Consider the following 11157-nt stretch of genomic DNA (forward strand, 5'->3'; position numbering starts at 1 on the left):
TATTTAGAGGCAGGGCCCAATCAATAGCTAACTCCAAGAGTTAATTTAATGCTGCAGTGTTTGAATTGTAAATATTTTGAGGAATACTTTACATATATACTTTAATAAAAATCTAAATGTTAAGTAAAACTACTTTATAAATATGAAATGTTTGCCATGTTTTCATTAATGCACTTGGCAGTTTGATATGTAAAAATACAGATAAAATCTGAAGGAATCTGGATCTGCAAGCCACTGGAGCTTCCTCGGCTAAGTACTGAGGGTAAGAAAGCAGAAGAAGTTGAGTGTAAAGTCAAGATCATCAGCTACAAAATGCTGCAGCTTTCTCAGTTCTGCAAGGAACTCAAGTAAGTAACTTCTTCCAAACTCTGGAAGATATTTATTTTGAATCTGAATTATAATCTGACCTGACACTGTGTTATCTTGCTAGATGTTTTGTAATCACCACACTTGTTGGTAAGTGATAAAGCAAGTCATGGAGTTACACCAATCTATTCCTGATGATTTGATGCATATACTATAAAGTCCAACCTACCCCCTTCCTAGGATTTGGTTTTATTAGTAACTTAAGTAACAACAACAACAAACTTTCTCTCCAAACTTACTTGGTCCTAGATTTTCCTTGCAGGATCTATCTGTCCTAAACCATGGTTATCTTTTTTCCTAAGGGAAGCAACATGGCTTAGTGGATACTGGGACCAGACTAGGACTCCCAAGAGTGGGGGGTGGGAGTCTATTCCCAGTAGTGCCACTGGATTGCTGGGTGACTTTGAACAAGTCATTTCACTTCCCTGATCCATCTTTAAAATGGGGAATAATGCTTACCTCCTTCACAAAGATCTTGGAAATCAATGGAAGAAAAGTGTTGTGCAAGATTATTGCATTATTATTTATTACATAGGCTCTTATATCATGGTTGGAGCTAACTGACTCCACCTGCTAGTATAATTCACTGTACTTACAGGAATGGTTCAAGCACCTGATGAACAGGCTGACTACAAAGAGGAGCCCTGTATTACTATTATAATAATATACAGGGTCTTAGATGCTGCCAGCTGTTAGATGTTTTACAAACTTTGTAAATAGCTAAGATTTACATTGGTATGTGATTAATTGAGCAGGTTAAAAATTTCCAATTAATCTAAACAGTCTGTGGGATCATGTTGAGTCCATCAAATCTTTCAGCACAAACCACACAGACTTGATTTCCTGCTATCCTGCCCACCAGCCAGCCGAAGGAAAGGCAGAGTGATGGGCAGTCCAGTTCCCAGGGCTGTGCATCCAGTGGCCAGACAGGCTACCTGTTCACCAGCCACGCAGCCAATTTGCTGACACCAGCCAGGAAACTGACTTGCCAGCTCAGAAATTTTCCAAAAATTCTATTTTGTTTTTTTCAAAATTGTCCATTCCACAGAACATTTTGTATATCTGACTTTTTGTACCAATTGAGAATGGAAAAAGTTTTAGAAACCTGAAATAGCCCACAGGACAGAAATTCCAGTTCCTGCACTGCTCTAGTGATTAAATGAAGACATGGCTGGACAGTGATGTCACTGAATCAAATTCAAAACAGATTAGATGTTGAAAGTGCATCTCACACTTATTAAAACATGTCTCTCTCCACATATGTTAGACAAATACCAAACTACCATGTGATTATAACACACAGTGTAGGCCCAACCCTGCAGCCTTTACTCATGGAAACTTTGTTTTCATGTTGAATTCTGCCAGAGAGCAGTTCCAATCCTGTGAACCTTTTTCTCTCTATGATACAAATGATCTGTATTTTAAATGAAAATGCATTCACTAAAAACAGTGTTATTAAATAAGGGACAAATCTGTTGAATATGGAAAAGCTGGTGATAACTGAGAAGTCAACTCCGCTCATGGAGCAAGCACTCCAAGAAAATGCTTGGACGTTGGACAATGTGCTAACAGTGCAAAATTAATTTATTGCTGTTCCAATGAAGTAATTTTAAAGTTACTTTTAGACAGTGAGTAAAATCTTTAAAAAGCTGTGGTAATAGTTAGAGTGCCAAGGAAACTACATTGCATGAAAAATGTTGACGTTACCTGTATAATCGACATTCCCCAGCCAAACAAACAAATTCAATTTGCAGAGCTGTGAATGTAGGAAGCTATAGAGTCACACTTCGGATTCACTGGGAAGGATCAGTTAAATTAATAATTTGGTGTCTCTCTCAAACCCATATGCATATATGAAGCATAATAAAATTAATAAAATAAAAATGATAATATATTATCTGATATCCAAGGATCTCAGGATGCTTTATATTAACTTACAAGCATCACAACACTTCATGCCTAATAAGCGTCTCCCTATCCCTCTGAGGTGACCAAAGGTTATTGAAAGGTCACATTCCCTCTCACTGAAATGCAGTCACTGCTGAGGTGGAACACAGGATACAAAATAGGAAATGAAACTGAATACAGTGAAGCCTGCAGGAAGCTTCCTATACACTAAGCTTTTGTACTAACAACTTTCTCAGAGTTGCTATGATTGATTCAGTGATATCAACAATGTAGAAGCTAGTGTACACAAAGCTACTGTGTCTTCAAGATCTGCTCTGAGCAGGGTTAGATGACACCATGGTTGAAACCCTTCCAGCCACTGGAGTCCTGTCTATAGCAGCTCTCCCACTCATGCTACCAAAGTTGAAGATTAAGTAGCTGTAGCACCAGTGGGAATTTTTTGACAAAAAAAGCCTTATGTCCATCACCTTTGTCAGACAAACTTCTGTCTTAAAAGAGCTTATATAGTGAAAGAACGTGTTCTACCTTTATTAAAAGTGAGGACCAATTGTTTTTTTAGTTCCTTTTGTGGTCACTTCATACAGCTTTTAAATTATTCTTTCCAGCTGGAAATGCAGGGCAAATTTGAGTACACAAAATGCAATTACTGAGGCACAGTTTGAGTGGGTCCTTGCTTTAAATTTGTCATGACTTTTTTTTTTTTTTAATGAGTATAGGTGCCCAGATCATCAGTTTCACCTCTCATATGAAAGACAACACCTTCAGCAGCACAGTGCACCAAGCCACTATTGAGTATTGATTAATCACTAACACAGAAGGAAGAGTGCCACCTGCTGAATTCCCAAAGCAGCTTTCTGCAGCTACTTGGGAATCTCCCATTCTGACCAAACCCACCATGAAAGATTAGATAGTGAGCCGTACTAAACTGTATTCAAACCACTATGGTCTCCGCCAATGACAGAGATACAAGGATGCTTCATGCATAAAAAAACCCTACTGACTAGTTATGAGTTAGTAGTGTGCCCTCTATATCATTCCTTGCAGTTGACTACTGTCCTCACAACTCACCACTCACACACATACAGCAACCATAGCCACCTCACCTTCTCTTGTCATCCAGGTAGCAGAGGGAAAGCTTTTGACTGATAAATATTTAATCAGAAATATCAGTATAATATTAACATGGGGATGCTCCCATTAATTCAGTAATAATAACTGGCTCCTCAAGTAAAAAACTCCAGGCCCCAGGTGTTTATTAGCCAAAGATATGGTTATGACTGAGTTGAGAGCACTCTGAGGCTATTTACCACATTATCTCCAACGTTTCATGGAAATGGAAGTTTATTGATTAGTACCAATGCAGAAAATCATCTGAGGCTGCAAATGCAAAATAAAAATATTTAAGGTAACTTTTATTAACTCAATAGATGGATAGTCATCGGTTCAGTTAATAAAAAATGAAGGATTAAACAATTAAAGCTTAATGTCTCTAAGAAATAACCTTTCCTGTGATTGCTTTGCCAACACCTTCTATTTCACTTTTCAGTTTGTAGCAAATTTTCAGTGCCAATTGAAAAGCTCCCTGGAAGTGCGCTTTCTAATGAAGACTGTGTGTGATAGCACTTGTATGGATGACCATATAACGTTGACTAGCACTGGAAAATGCTGCAGATTGAGTAAGTGGTGTGTGTTGTAATTTATTTAGCAAAATAATTATACAACCCACTGCACTACAGAGAAGAGGAGGAGGGGACAAATATAGTCTCTGCCTGGGACGAGGTAGAGGGTGGAATTCCTTGTCTTCCATCACTTCCCCCCTCTTCCAACCCCATCCCCACTCCTACTTCCTCAGGGAATCGCATGAACCAGAACACGACCAATTCCAGAGAAACTCTGGCCCGGCACTTTATGATGAGTATCAGGCGTTGTATAGAGCCAGAGACTCTGATCCTTTCGTTCCCCTCCGGCGAGGCAGGTGAAATACGCAGCGGCTCCACCACTGGGCCCTGTAGACATGCCGGGAAGAGCAGCTAGGACTAGTTCCGTGGGAGCTGCCCGGCCAGCCCCGGAGTTAATGAAGCGCCCGCAGAGATCTGGGTCTCCGGGTCAGTCCCTGGCACCGCCATCGGTATTTCACTTCCCAGGGGGTGTTTGCGGCAGGGGCGTTTCTCTGCCCCTGTCCGGGCAGCTGGCCGAGGAGGCGAGGCGAGGCGAAGCTCGCTCGGCCGAGTCTGTTGGCACCTTGGCCGCTGTCCAAGCGCCCACCCCAGCTGCTGCAGGGGGCGAGGGGCGGCTCTGCGCCGCCGGGGACCCGAGCTCTGCCCGGGCCAGCCGCCGGAGGGGGCGGACGGCGGGAGGGGGAGCGGGGACGGTCTGTCTCCCTAGATGAGGGCAGGAAACACCCCCTCCCGCCCGGGGGCCCAACCGGAAATCTGCCTTGCTCCGAATCAACTAGTCTGTGTCTCCCCAGCCCCCGGCTCCGAGCGCGGCACCTGGGCAGGGCAGCGCGCCGGGACCCCTGGGCGCTCTCGGGCACCGCTCGCTCGGTCTGTGCGCCCCGGGTTACCGCTGCTGGCTCCGCCGGGCACTTCGGCTCCGTGTTCGCCCCGCCGAGCTTTGCCCACCATGGGGCAGCAGCCGCGCCGGGCTGGCAGTGGGCGAGGCGGCGGGAGCCCCAGGTAAGGCGGAGGAGACGGGGATTGCGGAGGCTGCGGGCTGCCCCGCGGCACCGCCCGGGGGTGAGCGGAGAGAGGGACCGGCCAGACGCCGGGGCGGGGAGTTATTTCTGCCCACTACACTTCACTGGGGAGTGGGTGTGCATCGGCGTCCGGCCGGGCCGGGAGCTTGGCCGGCCTGGTGAACAGCATCCAGATGTTGGTAACTTGGACTCCAGCTGTTCTGGGGCCCCAGCCGTGTTCACGGGCGATCTGCTCGGCTCGGGTCGCTCGGCACTGGGGGGCTCCCAGTGCCGATCGGAGTAAAGGGGGGAACTGGCTGAATCCTGTAGCGGAGGGAACATCCCCCAGCCCGAGCCCGGCACCCGCGCTAGCAAACGCGTAACAAGACCCGAAGGCGCGGAGGGCGGCGGGGGGGCTGGGATCCTGCCTTGTTTGGGGAATTGTCAACACAAACTGGGGGCGCTTTTTGCTGCGCTGCTTGGTTGCAGGGATGGGAGCACAACCCAAGCGGTCTAAGTCTCTTTGTGTTTTCGGGGCTGCATTACGCGGGGACGTCAGATCCTGAAATTCCCTCTCATAGGTCGAACCGCGTGTTGGTGTGAGAGTGGCGGGGGGGAAGCCTGTGGTTTCGTGCCCGGGCCGGGCTGCACATCGCACCAGAAGCAAACGGCGGATTTGGACCTGCCATCCCCACCGCCGGCAGAGACACCCCGGGCCACAAACAGGAAAGGATCGATTGCTCCCCAGATTGAGAGTGAAGCCAATAATCCCCTGCCGCCTCCTTAGACCTTCCTTGAAAATCGAGACCAGACTGGCCATTGTGAGTGATGGGTCTAGGAGGGGAGCTCAGGATCCGGCCCCTGCTTCTGGACGGCAAAAAATCCTATTCAACACAAGGGAGTTGAATCCCGCTTAGTGTTGGGGAGAATCCAGTGCGGGGGGGAAATACCAGAGACCAGATTTATAATTTCATCCTCAGGAACTACCCTTCCTCCCGACAGCACATTCGATCCGCCGGCTGTGGATTTTATACTTGCGTCCAAATTTGTTTATTTTTTTAAAGTTAGCTGGGTGGCTGTTGGCTTTTTTTTTTTTTTTTTTTGGAAAGCGTCTTACCCCTGGACTAGTGTCGGAGACGCGGCTTCTCTTTGCAATGGGATTGCAGATTTCTTAGCTGTGTTGTGGTCACGCTACATTCACGACTTGCCCTCCACCCTGAAGTTTCCATATATGAAATGGAAAATCGAGGGCTGTTCGGCGCCCTTTGTTACCTGCTGTTCAACGCACCCCTGCTGTTCATAGCAAACGGTAAGTAGCAAACTTTCGCTTCTTCCGATAGCAAATCGCCCCCCCAAATACAGCTTGCTCGAAAGCAAGCCAATAGAACCGAGCGCGGAGAACTCTAATGGGGCTGGGAAGGGCCAGTGGCCAGGGGAGCCGTGTGTTTGACTCGGTGAAAACCTCATTCGCCTTCGAAAATCTGTTGCCGGCAGATAACAATGTGTGTTACGTTATCAGATCCGATGTTCCTGTCACCGATCGCTATTGAGCGCAATAGACGTAACCGGCTTGCGCCTTTGTGGTGTAAGAACTTTACTGTTTGTGTAGCGTATGTTATGGGGGGGGGGTATACAGAAGAGGCAAACAAGGTGACGCTATTGCAGGTGGTCCCTGGGGGGTTAGTTCTCTGGAGCCAGGCGGCACAGGGCACACCAGGACCTGCGGGACTGCAGCCTGCCGGCCTGCAAGCGCTAGCGGGCTGCTTGGAGGAGAGCGATCTGAAACGTGCAGGTGTTGGCTGTCGATTTGTGTGACCGATTTTTGGCCCTGGGAATCTGAACATGGTTTTTTTCATTTTCGGAGAGGAGCTTTTCTGTCAAACACTCCCCAGACTCGTCTCCGTTGTCACTGGCGCGGATGCACCAGTAGGTGCCCAGGCTGCGGGGTGAAGGAGAACCGAGCTCCCTGTGTTCTCACTGAGCCAGGCGGCCGAGCTCGGTCTTTAGCCGCTGAGACGCGAGACGCTCATTTACCCGACAGCGCTTAGCCCTCGAGTTAAAGCAGATCAGATTACGACGAACCGGACTGATTTTGTCTCTTAATCTCTCCTGTTAACCAGCCCTTGTAATTCTGTCTTCTCCTCCCAGCTACATTTACTGAAGTTCCCAAAGATGTGACTGTTAGGGAGGGAGATGATATTGAGATGCCTTGTGCTTTTCGGGCCAGCGGATCCACCTCTTACTCCTTGGAAATCCAGTGGTGGTACCTTAAAGAACCAGCCAGAGAACTTGCCCATGAATTAGCCATCAGTGCCCCTGGCAGCAGAAGCAAGGTAACGAAGTGCCACGGAAACATACATATTCATTAAGTGCAACATGCGCAGAGAGTGGTTAAATAACGCTAACAGACACTGCCGGTGAAAGGAGCTTCCCCATTACATCCCGTGAAGTAGGTAGGAATCCCCAGGGGTCCTAAACTCGCCCGTGGAGTGGAGGAGAGACTAGAATCTGACAGCACCTTGGGGATTGTAAACGTGTTCTTAAAGAATGATAAATATCTGTCTCACTGCGAGCCCCATCGTTAAGACGCAGAGAGCAGCTTTAAATCGGTTTAGTGTATTACATTACAAAGCGGGGATAAACAGGAGGCAACTGCGAAACTGTGCTAGTCTGAACCGAGCTGGAAATCACTACGAACAAACGTGGGAGAGGTTGATTAAACAAGATGAGCTCCTCTATGTAGATGATTAATAAGAACAGATGGAGGAGAGGGATATGCTCCTAGCTGGAGATCCTGCAGGACAATTCTGCAGTGGGATGATTTATTTACATACTCAAATGAAGTGATTAACATGCCTTAAGGAAAGCAGGTTAAATCTTGTGTATTCTTTCTCAACCCACAGAAGGCCTCTTGGCTGTAATATCGGCTCCAGTCTTAATGTCTAGGCTGCATTTCCCTGACACCCAGTTTATTCTGCAGCCTAAATCTTGGCGCAACACCCTTTATGGGCAGCATAATGCTGCCCAGTATATAAACAAGGTTAAACATCAGAGAAGTCTTGAGCAGAAATTCCAAGATGTGTCTTTCTAAAGTATATACAGCTTCTGACCTTTTCCTACCACAGAGCCATTAAGCCTGATGATACTCCCTGAGGAGCCTCTAATGCCTACACCAGGTCCTATCTATATGGCAGGCTTGTTTTCCTGCCAGGCTCAAATATAGATGCAAAGCATATAGACTCCGAACTAATGTGATGCCGTCTAGCTGGGGGAAATGTAACTCTGTTGTCAGAGTGGGAAATAAATCGCTTGGATTTAAATGTCTCCTTTAACCTTATATAAAACTGTGAGCTGCTTTTACAATAAATGGTGACAGGGAATGCCCAGAAAATGACTATCTCCTTGGGAGGCGCATCAGAGAGATCAGAGGCATCATTTCTTTTTACAATAAAGTTGATTGTAACAAGGAAATAATCAGATTCAAAAACTGATGAGCTGCATCTGATCTTGTGCTGTTTAGGGACCTCATCCCTGCACTAAAGCAACTCAGGACCTGGCTTTCCCAAGTCATTTCCATGAGCAACTCTGCACTACCATAGAAAACAACCACCCCGGCCTATAATGGCTATTTCAAATGTAATTGGTCTTTTTACAATTACCGGCGCTCAGTTTATACAACGAGCAAATATTCTTCTGCAGACATATATCCCTTAGCAAGGCAAAACTTTTACTACAGGCATCTAATAAGCCCAATTACATTTTACCAAAGCAATCCTGTTCCTTAAGCACTAATTGATTAAATCAAATCCAAATTCTCCCAATAGTCACGCACAATCAGTTTGAAACAAGTTATGAAAGTTGCACTGAAGATCTCTGTCCTACCATCTGTTTAGCTGGGGACGTGGGTGCTTATAATAATGTTAATATGCTTTAGGAGCCTAGTCTAACATGTTTCCTTCTCTGCTTTTTTAGGTAACAAATAAGGATGCAACTAAAATCAGCGTAAGTGCAGATCAAACTGAGTGATGCACAATTTCTATATGTACATGCTGGTTTTGTAACACCCCAACACATGATTTCAGCCAGTTTAACCCTCTAGAGCAACAGAAATGGTGGAGCAGAGTGGGCATGTGCATCTTTTCCTCTCCTTGGTGTGCAATGTCTCCATCAAAATGTTACCATCTGTTGCTATTTTAACTGTCAAGTTTTATTACTTGCAAATCCAGGCAAGAGGTATTTGTTTTTTCTCCTCTTCTTTGATCTCACCTGGAAAGTACTGGAGGTCAGATCAAGTGATAATTCTGCTTTTCATTTGGCTGCCTCCACTACTGAAAACCCACCACTCCCCCCAGCAATGTCAAATTTCTTTACAGCACATTATATCCAATTTCTGTTGATTTGGGGCCCGATCCAGTCACTGATTTCACTGGGAGTATGAGCAGGCCCATTTATTTGTTTGGCGTTAATCCCATCACTGTCACTCTTCTCTTTCCATCTGTGTAGGCTAGTGGGAGTAAGAAAGGGGTGCTAGGGAAGGTAGGGAGAATCTTACAGAGATTAAACACTGCAGATGGGTGAGAATCTTGCAGAGATTAAACACTGCAGTAAAGATAGATGAGATCTTTAATTCACTCAGGCTAATAGTCCCTCTGAAATTAAAGGCAATCAGTAAAGCCAGCAGAATTTGATCCTTCATCCTGTGTTTATAATGGGTAGAAGGCACTAGGTAATAGCTAGGGTGTCAGACTTGGGGATGGTGTATGCAGTCTGGCCATTACATATGAAAGTATTTGGGTATTTTGTGTTGGATTGGGGGTAGGGAGAGATGTATTCGTTAAGGCGTGTATTTTAGAAGGGAGGGGAAAGTTTAGTGGCTGGGTGGTTTGTAGGGGGTAAGAGAGAAGAAATGCATTATTTTTAGCAGGCTAGGTGTTGGAGTTGGGAGGGGCTGTCTTTCATTTTGGGGGAAGATTACTACTCGGATTTATTTTTAGAAAGGCAATTGGAAGATTAGTGGCTGACTGTTGGTTTTAGATGGGAGATGCCTTTAGTTTTGGAAAGGATGAGGGCAGGATTAGTGGCTTTTTAAAAATAAATTTAGAAAGAAGATTGCATGTTTAATGTTTTAACTTTGGGAAGAGGGAGGGACAGAATTAGTGACTGGTTATTTGAGTGCTGTGGAGAGGTGCATTTAGTTTGGAAGGGAAGAACTGGAATTGGTGGCTGGGTTTTTGACTTACTTGGGGAGATGCAGTGCTTAACGTATTTATTTATGGAAGATAATGGAGTAGGAGCAATGGTTGTGTGTTTTTGTGTTTGATTTTGGGGGTGGGGGAGGAAAGAGATGCATTTACTTCTGGAGCTGAGGGTGGATGAGGCCATAGGTGGGTGCACTGTTGAGTACATTGGAAGTGGTGAATTCGGTAGCTTTGTGCTTGACTAGAGTATGCATCACTTATTGCATTTAATTTTGGAAGGGCTGGGATAGGTTCAGTGATTTAGTAATTTATTTTGAGGAGGAGCTGGATTACAGAACGAGAGATTTTATTTTGGAAAGGAGCTGGGGTGGTCTCAGATAATTATACAACCCACAGCACTACAGAGAAGAGGAGGAGGGGACAAATATAGTCTCTGCCTGGGATGAGGTAGAGGGTGGAATTCCTTGCTACATGTTTGGTTATTGGGGGGGGGAGAGGAGATCCTCCAATTTCTTAGAGGTGATGAAGCAGGTGGGAGGGGAGGTGCATTAATTTCTGGGAGGAGCAGGCTTGGGGCTGGGGCAGGAGGGAAAGGTTGGGTGCACTGGGGCGGGGGAGGTGCATTGGGGCAGGCTTGGGGGCAGAGGGAGGTACATTGGGGCAGGCTTGGGGGCAGGTGCATTGGGGTAGATTCGGGGCGGAGATGGGGAGGTACATCGAGGCAGGCTCAGGGAGGAGATGTGGGGGATGTATTAGGGCAGGCTCCGGGAGGAGATGGGGGGGTGCATTGGGACAGGCCATGGGTGGGTGGTGATTAGAGGGGAGATGCATTGGGGCAGGCTTGGGGAGATGGAGGGAGGTGCATTGGGGCAGGCCCGGGGAGGTGCACTGGGACGGGGACGCCAGAGGAGGTGCACTGGGATGGGCCCGGGGAGGAGATCAGAGGGGAGGTGCACTGGGGCAGGCTCGGGCAGGTGCGCTGGGCAGGGGGAGGTGCACTGGGACGGG

General features: G+C 46.7%; 1 protein-coding gene across 1 annotated transcript in view; it reads left to right on the forward strand.

The window, feature by feature from the left end:
• Nucleotides 1-4728: 4728 nt before the first annotated feature.
• VSTM2B (V-set and transmembrane domain containing 2B) overlaps nt 4729-11157 on the forward strand; it is a 34223-nt gene continuing 27794 nt past the window's right edge. The window contains exons 1-4 of the mRNA XM_024199724.3: nt 4729-4952; nt 5533-6260; nt 7100-7284; nt 8924-8953. Of these exons, the coding sequence (XP_024055492.1) occupies nt 6188-6260; nt 7100-7284; nt 8924-8953 (288 nt within the window). The 5' untranslated portion in view covers nt 4729-4952; nt 5533-6187. The remainder of the gene's footprint in view (nt 4953-5532; nt 6261-7099; nt 7285-8923; nt 8954-11157) is intronic.

The sequence above is a fragment of the Terrapene carolina genome, unplaced genomic scaffold, assembly GCF_002925995.2.
Source record: "Terrapene carolina triunguis isolate 2854851 unplaced genomic scaffold, T_m_triunguis-2.0 Scaffold130, whole genome shotgun sequence".
Lineage (NCBI taxonomy): Eukaryota > Metazoa > Chordata > Testudines > Emydidae > Terrapene > Terrapene triunguis.